The sequence below is a fragment of the Canis lupus genome, chromosome 11 (assembly GCF_048164855.1).
Source record: "Canis lupus baileyi chromosome 11, mCanLup2.hap1, whole genome shotgun sequence".
NCBI lineage: Eukaryota > Metazoa > Chordata > Mammalia > Carnivora > Canidae > Canis > Canis lupus.
Window position 1 is genome coordinate 25511964 of NC_132848.1, and position 17614 is coordinate 25529577.

General features: G+C 50.8%; 2 protein-coding genes across 8 annotated transcripts in view; one reads left to right on the forward strand and one right to left on the reverse strand.

Moving 5' to 3' along the window:
* Positions 1-6209: 6209 nt before the first annotated feature.
* On the forward strand, positions 6210-15510 carry RRP7A (ribosomal RNA processing 7 homolog A). Of its 2 annotated transcripts, XM_072843677.1 has the most exons (7): positions 6240-6368; positions 7750-7892; positions 11334-11459; positions 12103-12220; positions 12489-12586; positions 12952-13150; positions 14202-15510. In XM_072843677.1, the coding sequence occupies exons 1-7, from the start codon at positions 6296-6298 to the stop codon at positions 14285-14287; spliced, it is 843 nt and encodes a 280-aa protein (XP_072699778.1). In that variant the 5' UTR covers positions 6240-6295; the 3' UTR covers positions 14288-15510. The 2 variants fall into 2 exon arrangements, with proteins under 2 accessions (XP_072699779.1, XP_072699778.1); XM_072843678.1 differs by lacking the exon at positions 7750-7892 and having other exon boundaries at positions 6210-6368.
* The window catches only part of SERHL2 (serine hydrolase like 2), a 37489-nt gene continuing 34450 nt past the window's right edge, over positions 14576-17614 (reverse strand). For 4 of the 6 annotated variants that reach the window (XM_072843676.1, XM_072843673.1, XM_072843670.1 and 1 more), the window contains 3 exons: positions 16929-17011; positions 15662-15755; positions 14576-14932 (listed from right to left, as the gene is read on the reverse strand). In XM_072843676.1, the coding sequence (XP_072699777.1) occupies positions 14819-14932; positions 15662-15755; positions 16929-17011 (291 nt within the window). In that variant the 3' untranslated portion in view covers positions 14576-14818. Of the gene's footprint in view, positions 14933-15661; positions 15756-16003; positions 17012-17614 lie in introns of those variants that run through there. The other 2 variants (XM_072843674.1, XM_072843671.1) reach the window with 2 other exon arrangements.

The window sequence follows — 17614 nt, forward strand, 5'->3', positions numbered from 1 at the left end:
TGAGGCATTTGCTCACAGGGCTTGCTGAACCCCGGTCCCCACAGCTGAGGATGTGAGCATTGATGTCTGTGAAGTACCTGGCACAGTAACTTAGTACGTTCTGGGCCTCAGTAGCCTCACTGGGTATTAAGTATGGTCCGCTCCAGCATAGAATTAGGTCTGTTCGTGAGGAACAGGAGAGCCTGAATGTTGCCCTGGTTTGAAGAAGTCCGATTCATGGGTGAAACTTATCTCTTAGATCAATTATGCATTAGAAAAATTAATTTGTTGATGGTTTTTGTGTATGTGGTAAAATACACATAAAATTTACCATCTTAACTATGTTTTAAGTGTGCTCTTCAGTGACATTAAATAGTCACATTGTGCAGCTCACCACCATCCATCCCCATACCCTTCATCCTGTAGATCTGAAATGCTGTTTCCATTCAATAACTCCACATTCTCCCCTCCCCCAGACCCTGGCAACCATCATTATACTTTCTAAGATTTTGATTACTCCTAGAAGAAGAATCCTACAATATTTGTCTTTTTCTGACTGGCTTATTTCATTCAGCATCATGTCCTTAAGCTTCTTCCATGTAACATATATCATTTTTCTTTTCCAAGTTGAATACTACATTGTATGTGTATGCCACATTTTACCTGTCCCTCTGTAGACAGGCAATCAGATTGCTTCCATGTTTTAGCTGTTGTGAATAATGCTGCTGTGAACACAGGTGTCCAGATCTAAGACCCTGCTTTCAGGGGCACCTGGGTAGCTCAATGGGTTAAGCATCCGACTTCCATTTCAGCTGAGGTCATGCTCTCAGGGTTGTGGGATCAAGCCCTGAATCACACTGCACGCTGGGCATGGACTCGGCTTAAGATTCTTTCAAAAAAGAAAAGACCATGTTTTCAATTTCGGGGGGGGGGGGTCCATACTCAGATTAGGAATTGCTAAATCATATGGTAATACATATTTGTAATGTGAGGAGTTGCTATTCCAGTTTCCATAGTGGCTTTACCATTTTGTATTTTCATATTGTTTATTATGGTATAAGTGGGACAACTCCTCTTCTGGGAAGGTGGAATGGCAGTACTTAATCCCTATCCACTAAATAGAACCCTGGAGATTTTATATAAAACATAAGACTGAACGGTGGAGAGAAGGTAGACTGGCTGGGGACCCAGAGACTCCGGGACCCAAGGAATTACATTGGGCTCCCTGAGTTTTCTTTTTGCTTCACGTTGCTGAAAAGGCAGACAAAGCCCCAAATAAGGGCCAGAAAAGGAAGAACTTAGCAAGACTAACTCCAGCCAAACCACAGAAGAAACCACCCTGACTTGACCAACATAAGCCAGGTTGGGAGCCTAGGCTTCCATCCTCACTAAGCTGTCCTGGGGGTATCCCAAAATTCCTGTTGGGTGGCATCTGAGAAGGCCAAGCAGGGAGCTAGAACTCGATGTCGGTGGGGGCCCATAGGAGAAATGAGGCACCCCCCTGCCCCACCCTGGGTGTCAGCAGACCTCAAGCAAGGAACCTGAACTCCAGCCACACCTAGTAGTAATCAAGTGGTGCCTTGCCATCCCCATCAGGAGGTATGCTGTAACAAGATGCAGTCTTTGTTACCCAAAATGTCCACGTTTCAATAAAAAATAGGCTGAAAAGACCAGGAAAAAAAAAAAAAAAAACGGTGGGAGGAGAGAAAGGCAACACTGAAATGACAGATGTTAGAATTACTTGGCAAGGACATTAAAGCAATCATAAAATTGTCAACAATTATGAACACTTGAGAAAAAAATATAAAGTCTCAGCAAAGAAAGTATAAGGAATCATTTAGAGCTGAAACATGCAATTAACAAAAAAGAAGCAATGGAGGAGAAAGAATTCTTGAAGATAATAGAAATTACCAAATCCAGGGATCCCTGGGTGGCGCAGTGGTTTGGCGCCTGCCTTTGGCCCAGGGCGCGATCCTGGAGACCCAGGATCGAATCCCACGTCGGGCTCCCGGTGCATGGAGCCTGCTTCTACCTCTGCCTATGTCTCTGCCTCTCTCTCTCTCTCTCTCTCTCTCTCTGTGACTATCATAAAAAAAAAAAAAAATTACCAAATCTGAACCGAAAGGAAATGACAAAAAAACACTTCAGGGGCCTGTGACAAAAAACCTAAAATCTAAAAAATCATCAGAGTACCAGAAGGAGAGAATAAAAATTAGGGCTGAAAAAGTAGTTGAAGTAATTGCCATATATACTTACCAGATGGTGAAAGATCTAAACCTGTAGGAAGCTCTGAGGATCCCAAAGAATAAATCCAAAGAAATTAAAACCAAGACACCTCACAGCCAAACTTCTGAAAACTAGACAAAAATTTTAAAAGCAAAAGAAAAGGGATCCCTGGGTGGCTCAGCGGTTGCGTATCTGCCTTTGGCTCAGGGCGTGATCCTGGGGTCCTGGGATCGAGTCCCACATCGGGCTCCTCACAGAGCCTGCTTCTCCCTCTGCCTGTGCCTCTGTGTCTCGTGAATAAATAAATAAAAATCTTTGAAAAGGCAAAAGAAAAATGACACATCACCTATAAGGAAAACAATGTGACAGGTTTCTCATCAGAAACCATGAGGTCAGGGGATCCCTGGGGGGCGCAGTGGTTTGGCGCCTGCCTTTGGCCCAGGGCGCGATCCTGGGGACCTGGGATCGAATCCCACGTTGGGCTCCCGGTGCATGGAGCCTGCTTCTCCCTCTGCCTGTGTCTCTGCCTCTCTCTCTCTCTCTCTCTCTCTCTGTGACTCTCCTAAATAAATGAAAATTTAAAAAAAAAATAAAAAATAAATAAAACAATTACTTTACAGGGGCACCTGGGTGGTCAGTCTATTAAGTGCCTTCAGCTCAGGTCAAGATCCCAGGACCAGCCCCGCATTGGGCTCCCTGCTCCGTGGGGAGCCTGCCTTTCTATTTCCATCTGCCTCTCCCCTAGCTCATGTTCTCTCTCTCTAAAATAAATAAAATCTTTTAAAAAAATTATAAATAAGGGAGGGCAAAGGAACTAGAAGGAAGGTTTCTACCTTTCACCCAAACAGGTAAAATGTCAACAACAATATATGGTGGTAGCAAGTATATATGAGTAACCACTAAAAAAAGATATTACAGCCCAAAACACTACAGAAAAATAAAAATGGATTTCTAAAAAAAAAAAAAAAAAAAGTTCAAGTAGCCCAAAGGAAGGCGGGGGGAAACCAACAGAAAACAAAATGGGGGCCGCCCGGGTGGCTCAGCGGTTTAGCGCCACCTTCGGTCCAGGGCGCGATCCTGGAGTCCCGGGATCGAGTCCCACGTCAGGCTCCCTGCATGGAGCCTGCTTCTCCCTCTGCCTGTGTCTCTGCCTCTCTCTCTCATAAATAAATTTTAAAAGTCTTTAAAAAACTGAGTTTATACAGTGTGTTCTTTGGTCACAGTGAGATCAGAAATCCCTGGGTTACTTATTGAAAGCTTTCCCTCTAAGATTGGAGACAAGACAAGGCTGTCTGCTTTTACCACTTCTGTTGAACATGGAACTGGAGGCTCTAGCCAGGGGTATTTGGGTGGGAGAGGACTGGGGGGAGTCACAGAGAAAAGCATGCAGATTGGAAAGAAAAGAGGAATCCACTGAAAGATTACTAGAATAAACACAGCAAGGTTGCAGAATGCAAGGTCAATTGATATACTTACAATGAGTAATGTAAAAATCATATTAGAAATCTTAGCATAGGGATCCCTGGGTGGCGCAGCGGTTTGGCGCCTGCCTTTGGCCCAGGGCGCGATCCTGGAGACCAGGATCGAATCCCACGTTGGGCTCCCGGTGCATGGAGCCTGCTTCTCCCTCTGCCTGTGTCTCTGCCTCTCTCTCTCTCTCTCTGTGTGACTATCATAAATAAAAAAATAAAAAAAAAAAAGAAAACTTAGCATAGGATCAGAGTAAAATAGGATACATTTAATACTTAAATAAGTGTACTTAAAATTGGTGTAAAATTTATATTCTGAGAACTACAAAATATCGTTGAATTCAAAGGGATCCTGAATAGCCAAAACCGTATTGAAAAAGAAGAGAGTTGAAAAACTGACACTTTCTGCTTTCAAAACTTAAAATGCTGCAGTAAAGACAGTGTGGCACTAGGTTAGATAACCTTATGTGGCATAAGGTTAGATACACAGACCAATGGACTAGAATGGAGAGTCCAAAATTAAAGCCCCATATCTGGTCCATTAATTTTCAGCAGAGGTGCCAACACAATTAATTCAGTGAAGGAGAGAATAGTCTTTTTAATAAATGGTGCAGACAACTGGATACCCTCAAAAAAAATAAATTTAACTTAATCGAAAATTTAGAAGCTTTTTTGCTTTAAAGGTACATTTAAGGGACTTCTGGGTGTCTCAGGGGTTGAGCATCTGCCTTCAGCTCAGGGCGTGATCCCGGGGTCCTGGGATCAAGTTCTGCATCGGGCTCCCTGCAAGAAGCCTGCTTCTCCCTCTGCCTATGTCTCTGCGAGTTTCTCACGAATAAATACAATCTTAAAAAAAAAAAAAAGTACCTTTAAGAAACTGAAAACCCACAGGAGAGAATATTTGCAAATCACATATTTGATGAGGGAATTGCACCCAGGAGAGATGAACACTTAAAATGCAACAGTAAAAATACAAATAGTTCCCCTACCAAAAATGAGCAAAGACTGAGTAGACATTTCTCAAAAAAACAAACAAAAAAACAAAACCCACCCAAATAGCCAATGAATACATGAAAGATGCTCAACAACACTCGTGAAGGGGGAAATGCAAATCAAAACTCAATGATATATCGCTATACATCTACTAGGATGGCTGTAATCAAAATATAGACATAAAAACAGGATATGGAAAATTTGGGACTTCGCTGGTTAGATTTTTAAAGTGATGCGGCAGGGACGCCTGGGTAGCTCAGCAGTTGAGCGTCAGCCTTTGGCTCCAGGTGTGATCCTGGGTGCAGGGAGAGTCCCACAACCAGCTCCCTGCCAGGAGCCTGCTTCTCCCTCTGTTTATATCTGTCTCTCTGTGTCTCTCATGAATAAAATCCTAAAAGAAGAAAGAAAAGAAGAAAGAAAGAAAGAAAGAAAGAAAGAAAGAAAGAAAGAAAGAAAGAAAGAAAGAAAAGAAGAAAGAAGAAAGAAAGAAAAGAAGAAAGAAAGAAAGAAAGGAAGGAAGGAAGAAAGAAAGAAAAAGAAAGAAAGAAAGAAAAAGAAAGAGAGAGAAAGAAAGAAAGAAAGAAAGAAAGAAAGAAAGAAAGAAAGAAAGAGAGAGAGAGAGAGAAAGAAAGAAAGAAAGAAAGAAAGAAAGAAAGAAAGAAAGAAAGAAAGAAAGGAAGGAAGGAAGGAAGGAGAGAAAGAAAGTGATAGGGCAGCTTTGGAAAACAGTCTGGCAGTTTCTCAAAAAGTGAAACATAATTACTGTATAATAAATTCTCCTAGATATGGATCCAAGAGAGATTAAAAACACATCTGCATGAAGGTTGTGTCGAATATTCACAGCAGGGGCACCTGGGTGGCTGTTGAGTGTCCGCCTTTGGCTCAGCTAATCATCCTGGGGTCCTGGGAGAGAATCCCATACTGAGCTCCCCGCAGGGAGCCTGTTTCCCTCTCTGCCTATGTCTGTCTCTCATGAGTAAATAAATAAAATCTAAAAAAAAAAAAAAAGAGTATTCACAGCAACATTATTCACAGTAGCCAAAAGTAGAAGCAACCCACATGTCCACAGACATGTGAATCAGCAAAATGTGATCTACACCCACAATGAAATATTACTCAGCCTTAAAAAGGAAATTCTGAGACCTGCTACCCCGTGGATGAACCATGAAAACGTGCGCCGTGGGATAATAAGCCAGACACAAATAGTGTATGATTCCGTTTATTTGAGGCACCTTGCGTCGTCACATTCATAGACGCAGGAAGTAGAATGATGCTTACCAGGGGCAAGGGGGGAAACGGGTGCAGAGTTTCAGTTGGGAAGGCTGAAAAACTCTGGAGATGGGTAAGGAGGTTGCACAAGCATGGGAATATACGTAACGCCACTTAGAAGTGGTTAAAAGGCCAACGTCAACGAGGCCTTCACCGTTACTGGGGGAAGAACGGAAGGCCCAGCTCCCTCCACGCCGACATTTACTGGCCGGTTGCCGCGCCGACTTTATTCAGCGCAAACGAAGGTGCGCCAGGGCGGGAAGGCGGGCCCCACGCCGCGCCGTCGTCATGGAAACGCGCGCACGCTCCCGGCGCCGGACTGCAACTCCCGGCGGCCCCCGCGGCTTCCGGTTGGCAAGATGGCGGCGCGCAGGAGGAAGCGTGGGGCGCGGGACTCGGAGCCGGGGATTCCGAGCCCCCCAGGTTACTCAGGTAAGGGGCCGCGGGTCGGGGCGGCGGCTCAGGGACCCCCCCGGGAGCGGCCGCGCGGTGGGGTGCGAGGCCCCCAACATGGTCGCTGCGACCTGCTCGCGGCGGGCGGCCCTCTCCCGGGTCGGGCCCGTTTTGGCCACCGCTTCCCTGGGGTAGGCCCGTCTCTGGCCACACTCTTTTCCCCGGACCAGCCCGTGCCGCCTTCACACCCCGTCCCCCCCCGCAGGTGGGCCCACCGACCTCCTGCCGATTCTGGCCCCTCTCAGCCCCCAGCGGTCCGCATCCTCCCGACTTGTGCTTGCCCCTCCCTCGGTTCGCCCGGGTGCCTGAACGTGCTTTCTAAGGGAGGATTTCAATCAGATTTTGCCTCGCGTACCTACGTGCCCTCATACCCCCTGAACTCCCTCCAGTGGTTTTACAGGTTGGCACCTAAAACAAAATCCGTGATTGCTAACTCGTAGCCTAGCTCACATGTTGTGGCTCAGCCGACCTAGAGCTCTTGCTGTTCCCCTGAAGCCACAGGCTCTTTACACCCTCGGGGTTTTGCACTCTGTGTCCCCCCCCCCCCGTTTTCACACAGGCTTTGCCTTGTGGCTTTGTTAATTCCTCCAAGAGGCTGTCCTGATGGCTTGTCCAAAGGCCTCTGCCTCGAGACCCCCCTGCACTCTTTCCCCCTTTCTTCTCTATTTGTCATGTGCTTGTTTGTTCATTGCCTTCTGCTCCCATGTGGGCTTCCTGAGCGCAGGTATTGCAGCTGTACCCCCACTGTGCTCTGAGGAAGGTGGTGCAAGAAACAGAAAACAGCCCCTAGTGTCATGGGACTGTCAGCCAGTATCCAAATGATGACGCAGATAGAGACTTGGTGACCGTGAGAGACCTTGTCAAGGCACCGAGCAGGTGGATCTAACTTGGCACGTAAGGCTCTCTCAGGAAGGAAAGCTAAAGCCGAAGAATGAGGGGGGAGGGAAGAAGGTTGGTGTTTCAGAGAAAGGGAAACATGAGCATGGGTGAGGCCTGGACTTAGAGACGGTCGAGTGGTGGGCTGCACGGTGGTGGGGGGAGGACTCTGCAGACAGATGTGAAAGGTGGTCAGGGTCTGGCAGGGCCTCCAGCAGATGTCAGGAGTTGGGTGTCAACACCAGGAGCAGCAGGTTTGGACTCCGCTCTCATTTTGCTCCCCATTTGTAATAATTACCCATTTAGACTCTCTCCCCCCTCCTTTGTGGGCGCCCCTTGAGGGAAGTTCCTCTGTTCATTCACTGTCACAGCCTGCACGTACTGCGCATGGGCCTAGGGCAAGAGCGGATGGACAGATGGGACTGGAAGGGGACACGTGAGCTGGATGTTCACACCATCCCTCCTGCCCCCGTTTCCTGTCCAGCCATCCCCATCAAGTTCTCTGAAAAGCAGCAAGCTTCTCATTACCTCTATGTGAGAGAGCACAAAGTTCGAGAAGGCACCAAGTCTTCCTGGCCTCAGAAGCGGACCCTTTTTGTCCTCAATGTGCCCCCATACTGCACAGAGGTGAGCCGATGTCTGGTGGGGGAACCTCGGGCTGGCTGGGAGCTCTAGGCAGCGGTAGGTTCCCACCGGCCTCCACCATGTCTTTATTGGTGAGATGGAAGCCCCAGCTGAAGGCCCAAGGGAGGGCCTCTAGAAGGCTGCTTCGTGATAGGAAATGGCTTTTTAATTTTCTTTTCTTTTCTTTTCTTTTCTTTTCTTTTCTTTTCTTTTCTTTTCTTTTCTTTCTTTTCTTTTCTTTTCTTTTTTTCTTTTCTTTTCTTCTTTTCTTTTCTTTTCTTTTCTTTTCTTTCTTTTCTTTTCTTTTCTTTTCTTTTCTTTTTTCCTTCCTTCCTTCCTTCCTCCCTTCCTTCCTTCCTTCCTTCCTTCCTTCCTTCCTTCCTTTCTTTTCTTTTTCTTTCTTTTCTTTCTTTTTTTTTTTTCTTTTCTTCCCTCCCTCCCTCCCTTCCTTCCATGGGGCTCGAACTCACAACCCCAAGATCAGGAGTCACGTGCTCTATCGACTGATCCAGGCAGGTGCCTTTTTAAAGATTTACTTATTTCAGAAAGAGAGCATGAGCATGCACAAGGTAGGGGGCAGAGGTAGAGGGAGAATTTCAAGCAGGCTCCATGCCCAGCGCAGAGCCAGATGGAGGGCTCAATCCCAGGATCCTGAGATCACGACCTGAGCCAAAACCAAGAATCAGACACTTAACTGACTAAACCACACAGGTGCCCTGAAAATGTCTTTTTAGAGCTGTGTTATAAAAAGTATAGGTTTTTTTTTTTAATTTTTATTTATTTATTTATTTATTTATTTATTTATTTATTTATTTATTTATTATAGTCACAGAGAGAGAGAGACAGAGACACAGACACAGACACAGGCAGAGGGAGAAGCAGGCTCCATGCACCGGGAGCCCGATGTGGGATTCGATCCCGGGTCTCCAGGATCGCGCCCTGGGCCAAAGGCAGGCGCTAAACCGCTCTGCCACCCAGGGATCCCAAAAAGTATAGTTCTAAGAAGCTCAAACCTTTTTGTTATTACCCAGGATTCTTTGGATTACATGTTGTTTTTCCCTGATTATAAAAGTGATACATCTCCATAGGAAAAAAATAGAAAAAGATAAGATTAATCTCTAAATCTATGCGGACATAACTTTCTTTCACAAAGACAGTTTTGCATTACGCAAATTTACAAAAGAGAAACTAATGATGTTGCTGCATTTTAGATGAATAGTTTTTTTTGTTTTTTTTTAAGATTTTATTTATTCATGAGAGACTGAGCCCGCTCAGCCACCCGGGCTGCCCTAGGATTAGGTTACATAACAAGAATACGCAAGGACGTTTCTGGGGTTATTTGGAGTATCTTGATTTTATGAGCCAACCAACTAAGTTTTCCTCCCTGCAGCGGCCATTTAAAACTGGAGTTAGGGATCCCTGGGTGGCTCAGCGGTTTAGCGCCTGCCTTTGGCCCAGGGTGTGATCCTGGAGCCCTGGGGTCGAGTCCCACATTGGGCTCCCTGCATGGGGTCTGCTTCTCCCTCTGCCTGTGTCTCTGCCTCTCTCTCTCTCTGTGTCTCTCATGAATAAATAAATAAAACCTTTAAAAAAAATAAAATAAAACTGGAGTTAAATCCATGTGGTTGGACTCAGGCTGGCAGTGATCCTCATGAATAAATAAATAAAACCTTTAAAAAAATTAAAATAAAACTGGAGCTAAATCCATGTGGTTGGACTCAGGCTGGCAGTGATCCTCGTGAGGGGAGAGCCACAAAGGGATTTCTTGGGCAAGGGCTTGTTCTGTTCCTGGGTGCTCAGTACGCAAGTATGTTCAGTCTGTGAAATGCAGCGAACTATAGACTCGGGCCTGGGCCCTTCTCTGTACACACATTACACTTCAGGAAAGGTAAAACATGACACCCTCTCCTCTGCTTCTTTCTCTAATTGTAAAAGAATCTTTAGAAATTAATATTTCACTCGAGGATTCTCTCCCTCTGCCTCTGACCCTCCCTACTGCTCGCTCTATCTAAAATAAATCTTTAGAAATTAATAGTTCTTTTTTGAAAAACTATTCAGGGATGCCTGGATGGCTCAGCGTTGAATGTCTGCCTTTGGCTCAGGGTGTGATCTGAGAGTTCCAGGATCGAGGCTTGCATCGGGCACCCTGCACAGAGCCTGCTTCTTCCTCTGCCTGTGTCTCTGCCTCTCCCTCTTAAAAAAAAACAAAAACAAAAACAAAAACAAAACAAAAAAACCTAATCCTACTTTGTTTGAGGATCATTCACCTAGAGAAGTGGGCAGGGAAAGATATATCGTTCAGCAAGATGGCCTTTTCATTGTTTTTTTTTTTTTTTTTTTTTTTAAAGATTTTATTTGTCAGGGAGAGCGAAAATGTACATGTGCACAAGGAAAGGGAGCAGCAGGCAGAGGGAGAAGCAGGCTCCCCGTTGAGCAAGTATCCCGATGTGGGATTTGATCCCAGGACCTGGGATCATGATCTGAGCTGAAGGTAGATGCATAACTGTCTGAGCCACCCAGGAGCCCCAAGATGCCCTTTTCAAAGTGAGAAAGCTCTGTCAGGGACAAACCAAACAAATTCTGGGCACATTTTTCCAGCAGGGTCCTGTCATAAAGCCAAAAAGCTTATATCTGAATTCTGTCATGCACTAGGTCTCCTCTCTTCCACGTCTCCTGGCCAGTGGAGGTGTGTTTGGTGGTTTTTTTTTTTTTTCCCCAAAGATTTTATTTATTCATTCATGACAGACAGAGAGAGAGAGAGGCAGAGACACAGGCAGGAGAAGCAGGCTCCATGCAGGGAGCCCGACACAGGACTCGATCCCAGGACTCCAGGATCACGTGCTGGGCCAAAGGCAGGCGCTAAACCACTGAGCCACCCAGGGATCCCTGTTTTTGTTTTTTTTAAAGATTTATTTATTTTTAAAAAGATGTTAGTTATTAGAGAGAGAGTGCATAAGCAGGGTGAACAGCAGGCAGAGGGAGAGGGCAAAGCAGACTCCCCACCCAGGTGCCCCAATTTTATTTATTTGAGAGTGAGAGTGAGAGCGAGAGTGAGCACAAGCAGGAGAAGCAGGCTTCCCACTGAGCAGGGACCCTGACGCAGGGCTTGATCCCAGAATGCTAGATCATGACCTGAGCTGATGGCAGACGCCTAACCGACAGAGCCACCCAGGTGCCCCTGGAGGTTTTTTTTTTTTTAACTTAGAGTTTGGAATATGAAACTTCCCAAGGTTGTCTGGGGCTGTGGGAGGGCAGGATGGTAACTGGGCGGAGGAGGGTGTGGCTTGCTCAGGCCTGTGTGCGTGCCCCCCAGTTGGGCAGACCTGGACTCAGACCTTCGGGGGCCGCGATCCCCTAGCAGTGCCACCTGGCCAGAGGGAGATCCCCTAAGGCCTCACACTGCGCTTTCCCCCCGGGCCTCGCTTTCCCCCCGGGCCTCGGCAGGAGTGCCTGTCCCGCCTCTTCTCCCCCTGTGGTGCCGTCCAATCTGTGGAATTACAGGAGAAGCCCGACCTCGGCGACAGCCCAAAGGAGCCAAAGTCGAAGTTTTTTGACCCCACACCTGTTCCAGTAAGCCTCTGAGTACTGCGGTCTGCTAGCATGGGGGCGCGGGGTGCAGCTGGTGCCATGTCCCCAGGGTGCGTGGTGGAGGTAGTGTTGGGGTGGCGGTTCTAGGCTAGTCCTTGCCACGTGTGGTTGAGGATGCCTGCCAATAAGCAGTGCCCCTGCTCCTCTCCCTGGATTTGCCACATCCTTTAGCTTCTTGTCCAGCTCTTTCCATCGTCCTGGGTGAGAGCTCAGCGACCATGTTGCTCACCGCCCAGGAGGCCCCCTCGCTCCCCACCTGCTTTCCCACGGCCGGGTCTTGGCTCCCCATCCCAAGCCTATGCCTCCTGGTGGAGCACAGTGGGGGCTACTGTGTGCTGTGTCCTCGTGGTGCGTGGTGACCTTGCTTCCCACTGAGTCCCCCTTGTAACTGGAAGGGAGGTCCTGGTGTCCCACCTCCCCTCAGTTGCTTTTAGCAGAAGTTTGAAAACTGGGAAGGTGGCCGTCCGTCCTCAGGATTACAGACCACTTCCTGGTTAGCTTCATGTCCAGGACAGCCCAATGCGCGTCCCCTGGTCCAGCGACAAGTCAGGCTGAGGGCAGGTGGGAGCCCTTGTGCCAGGGACCTGGGGATGTCCTGGCATTCTGACCTCTCTCCTTCCCCCAGGGCTTCCAGGTAGCCTACGTGGTGTTCCAGAAGCCAGCTGGTGTGTCTGCGGCCATAGTCCTGAAGGGCCCCTTAGTGGTCTCGACAGAGAGTCACCCCGTGAAGAGTGGCATTCACAGTCAGTACCGCACAGTGTCGGGCACCTGGTCCCCCCCCCCCGGGTTGGCGGGGGAAGCATTGTGGGCAGTTCTGCTGGATCCACTCACCCTGAGAATGGCCTGTGGGAGGCTGAGCCCGGTGCTCAGGGTGGGCAGAGGGGACAGCCCTGCTTGCCACCACTGGAACCTTCCTCAGCATATGAACCTCCGGTGGAAGGGGGTCCCAACTGGCTGGGCAGGATATGCCCCGAGTGTCAGGCCTGAGGATGCCTCGTTTCCCGCCCTCAGAGTGGATCAGCAACTACGTAGACTCCGTGCTGGACCCTGAGACCTTGAGGGTCGAAGTGGACACGTTCATGGAGGCGTATGACAAGAGGATAGCTGAGGTGGGGTTTCCGTGGGGGCGGTGGTGTCCTCAGTGTTGTGTCGCTCTGGACCAGCTGGCCAGTGGCACTCGTCCCAATCCCTGTGGAGTTCAGGCTCCCTTGTTCCCTGCTGAGTCCTGCGTCACCTGGCCGGGTGACATCTAGTCTCTAAGTGGTCTGTAGGAAACCCTCTGAGGGAGGAGAAGGCAGTGTTGGCAACTCTGTGCCCCCCACCCCCTATGCTTAGCTACTGGGAGGGAGAGGGCACAGCAGGTGGCAGGGGTGCCCAGGGTGGTGGTGGGTGCAGGAGGGAGGGTGGGGGAGAGCACCCCAGGCTGCAGGGTGGGTCCCAAGGGTCTGCCCATCACGCTGTCTGTTCCTTGCAGGAGGAGGCTAAGGCTAAGGAGGAGGAAGGGGTTCCGGACGAGGAGGGCTGGGTGAAGGTGACCCGTCGGGGTCGGCGGCCTGTACTGCCCCGGACAGAGGCAGCCAGCCTGCGGGTGCTGGAGAAGGAGAGACAGAAGCGTGCCCGCAAGGAGCTGCTCAACTTTTATGCCTGGCAGCACCGAGAGACCAAGATGGAGCGTAAGGGAGCGCCCCCAGCCCCGGGGCTTCAGCCCCACTTCCCCTGGCGCCTGGGACCTGTGCACGAGGCCCAAGGCTGCTGCTGCTGCTGCCGCTGCCAGCCCCAGCCGGAGCGCAGAGCTCCCAGGGGCGGGCCTGGGGGTGTCCTGGGGCACAGGCTTCCCGACAGGCTCTGGAGTTAGGGTCCCCCTGTTGCTCACCCCTGGGTTGTGGAGAGGCTTCAGACACACCTGGGGTGTAGGACTACCTGCAGACCCCTGAGCAGTTGGTGCTGGAACCTGTTGGCCTCCAGCAAGGGCCAGGCTGCAGAGCTCACTGTGGGGACAGGGAGGGGCCGCTGCCAGGTTTGTGTGTGTGTGTGTGTGTGTGTGTGAGAGAGAGAGAGAGAGAGAGAATGTGTACACGTGGGGAGTGGGGCAGGTACCCTCGCGTGCAGTGTGTTAGGGCAAGGACCTGATCGCCTGTGGCCACCTCACAATTCATGATGACGGTGAGCTTGTGCCCCTATTTCTCCACGTTTGCAGGGCGGCCTCCCTGTGGGCCTGTGGGGAGGGTGCTGGCTCTGGCCTGGGCCTCTCCAGGGGCACGGGCTCTGCAGCGATGGTGACCTGCCACCTTCTGTTGGCACTTTGACTCCTGGAATCGCCGACGGCAGGCCTCCATCCACTCTCCCTATGGGCTCCCGTGCCCCCTTCTGTATTCCTCTGACCTGGTCACATGGTGACTGGAGCTGCCACCTGAATCTGTGGCCTGAGGGTGGAGTCCCTTTACTTCCTGACAGGGAGAGGCCAGGAGAGGGGCCCTCCACACCCCCATAGCCACCTGCCTTCGTCGTGGGTGTGTGGTGGGGGTACTAAGGGAACAGGTGTCTTGTTTGCTCTGTGCTCACTCTCCTGGTGAGTTTACTCTCAAACCTCAGGCAGTGCTGCCCTGGCTTGAGCTTCCGCCTCTGGGCCTGTAGGCTAGTCTGTCTCCCAGAGGCCCAGATCACATTAGAGCAGAGGCCAGTGGGGCCACACTGACTGATGGCCCCATTCTCCCCTTCCCCCAGATCTAGCCCAGCTGCGCAAGAAGTTCGAGGAGGACAAGCAGAGGATTGAACTGATGCGGGCCCAGCGCAAATTCCGACCCTACTGAGCTGAGCTGATCCGGGGGTCCCGTGGAGAGGTCTGGAACACTCCTCTCCAATCTGAGCCCACATGGGTGGGGTGAAGGACAGTATCCTCCCTTGGTTCTGGAACTTCAGCAGGGTTGGGGCCCAGTGCTGGCAAGGCCGGTCCAGCATGAGGGCCTGGCTCACAGGGAGCCACCCGCCCAGGCCACGGTCACTTCCTTCTGGTCTGTGTTCCCAGCCTGTTCCTAGACTCTCTTCTCCCTTCCCTCCGCGGAAAAGTCCCCATGAGGAGTGAACAGCCTCAGAAGCAGTGAGAATACAAGAACATTTATTTTCCATCCAGCTGGGCAGCCACCTGGCCACTCCTTCCTCCGCCCACCACCAGCTTGGTGCAGATTATCAGCCACAAAACAGACAACACCCCAAAGTTCAAGCAGTGTCTCCCCCGTGACGTCAACATGTTAAAAGAATCTTGCCCCGTGTCCCCACCACACCTGGAATCCGGATGGGAGTGACGGGCACAAGGCCTCCAAAGCCCCAGGTCCAGGCTACAGCTAGTGTGGGAGCCTCTCCTTGCTCTGCAGAAAGGCACTGATGATGTCAGCCACATTCTGGGGTTGGTTCAGGTGCACATAGTGGTTGCCCGGGACTTCCATGTACTGGAACTGCTGCGGAGGGGAGGGCATGCTTGGTCAGGTACAGCCCAGGTAAGGGGGTTCTGCTGTGCTGGGGCCTTCCCGGGGCTGCTGCCTCACAGAGGTTTCGAAGGGTTCCCCCCGGGGCAGTGACATGCTGCTTGTCGGGGCCTGGCTCAGAGCCAGGGAGAAAGGTCTGACTGGGGGGAGGAGGGCTCCAAACCCTGGGCTTCTGGGCCATTCTGAGTTGTGAGGTTATAGAGCTAGGCTGGGAACGAGGCCAGCAGTCAAGAGCCCTGCTGGTTCTGAGAATTGTCAGGGCTTAAAAAAAGAATACGGAGTCTTTCAAACTTGATCCTCCGTGGAAGACACGAAGGCACTGCCTGCCTTTGGTGGTGATGCTGAGATGTCTGCAGAGCTCCGGGGTCAGGTGTTCACAGCAGGTGATGGTCACCAAGTGCCAGGTTCTCCCAGGGACAAAGTCTGAGTCCCAGCCCCCACTGAGGAGACTGGTCATCTGGTCATCCTAGAAATTCTAGGGTGGCCTCTAGCCAAATTGGGCCATGGGCTGAGGGAATGTGTGTGGAAAATAATATTGGGAAACTACCAAACTGTTTGCTGTGCTGAGTTCCATATGAACCCAGGGCTGCAGGGGCCGACCACACCCAGCAGACCCGGGGCCAGACCAGAGGTTCACATGCAAGCTGAGGAGTGGGTGAGGACCCTCCTGGACGTCACCCTGGCTGAGCCTCATGCACCTACCTCTTTTAGGACAGATCTCAGCGTGTCTAGCACCAAAAGCATGACACTCTTGTCAGTGATACCTCTTTCCATGTTAAAATAGCCTTGGCTTGCTCTGGAAAGTAAAAGGATCAGTTCACTTTGTGGTCTCCTTGCAGTGCCTACCCCCTGCCTTGGCTTCCAGGGTAAGAGGAGACCGTCCTGGGCTTGCTTCTGACTTTGGCACAGTTGGGTACCTGCATCGTCTCGGGGCTCATGGTGGCCCACAAGCTGCGGGTTTACCTCAGGAGGTGGGTGGGGAGGGAGGGAGACCTACCTGCCTGCGGCCACCGCCTCTAAGTAGCACAGGGCTTGGGTCCATGCTTTGTCTCTTCACACCTTTACTGAGATTGTTTCACCCCTTTAACATGTACCACTCTGTGTTTTTTACATACAGTCCTGCAAACAGCTACAGTCAATCCCAGGACATTGTCATCCTCACGAAAGCAAAACACCCCAAACCAAACCTGTAGTTCTCCTGTAGTTCCCCATCTTAATGCAACCACTGAGTGAATGTCTAGACTTGGCCCCTTGCACTTGGATGTGAATCGAATTGTAGAATACGTGGATTTGTGACTGGCCTTCTCTAATGTTCTCAAGCTTCATGCACAAAGCACATAGAAGTTTGCTCCTCTTCTGGCTAAAACGTAGCCCACTGTGTGGATGCGCCACATTCTGCTTGTCTGCTGACAGGTGTTTGGAGGGTCTCCACCTTTGAGCTGCTGTGAGCAGTGCCACTCTGCGCGGTCACGTTCACGTGGTGTGGACTTGTGCTGGGCATGACTGCTGGGTCTAACGGTAACGGCTGGAGAAGCTGCCAGGCTGTTTTCCAAGTGGCTGTGCCACTTTGCAGTCCCACGACGAGGGTTCTGGGGCCTCTGCATCCTCGCCAACACTTGTTCCCAGACTTTGTCTAGCCATCCTAGTGGGCGTGCAGTGTACCTCATTGTGGTCTGGATTTGTAATGGGTCTGTGCTTCTGAAAGCCCTGTGCTCAGCACCATAGACCCATGTCCCCAGAGGTCACAGTTCCTGCCTGGGGCATCCCGCGGCAGAGTGGAGAGGGATCAGCCTCACTAAAGGAGGTCGGCGAGGCCGTAGGATTGCTTCTGGCTGGGTGCTGGAAGGTGGGGGCCACAGGGGTCTGGAGTAGCTATAGGATTTGGTAGGGTGAGCAGCCTGGCCTCCCGCCAGAACTGAAACCTCATTGGGGAGGCCTGACCCTCTTCTTGGGCACGTGGCTCACTTACTTGATAAGCAGGACCTGGGCCTGCAGCTGCTTGATGGAGTGCACCAGCAGCTCCCTGGTCAGGAAGGGGATGCTGTATTCCAACTGCAGAGACAAAACCAGAGTGAATTCTCTCCACAAGACGCCAGGGCTGCCTTGGGACAGTAGGGGTCATGTGGCGTCACTGTGGCCCTCTACCCCAGGACCAAGTCCATTACCCAACCACGTCACCTCCAGAGGCCTCTCTAACCCCCATGAGCCAGAGACCCTGCCTTTATCCCTCAAATCTCTTCTCCCTCTTTCTGGGCTCATGGCTGCCCAGCCAGACAGCAACTCCCAGATATGGGTGGTTTACATCCCTGTGTTGTTGTGAGGCTAAGAGGCAGAAACATGACCCGGGCAGCTTCCGGGCCTAGATTTTAGGATTCGCTGTGGCCCACCATCCCCAGGTCGCCCAGCCAGGCCAGGCTCCAGACTCTGCCAAGAAGAGTCCACTATGCGCACAGACCACTTCCAAGAGAAGGTGGGGTGCTTGAGCCACTGTACGGAGTGAGTACGCCCTGATGTCCTCCCAGCCCCCACTGGCCTCTGTCGGAGCCCAGGCCACCCTGTATGATGACCCTATAGGGGTCTAGGGCCACGCTGTCCCACATGGTAGCCATCAGCCATGTGTGGCTAGGAGTGCCTGAAACGGGGCTAGTTCAAATC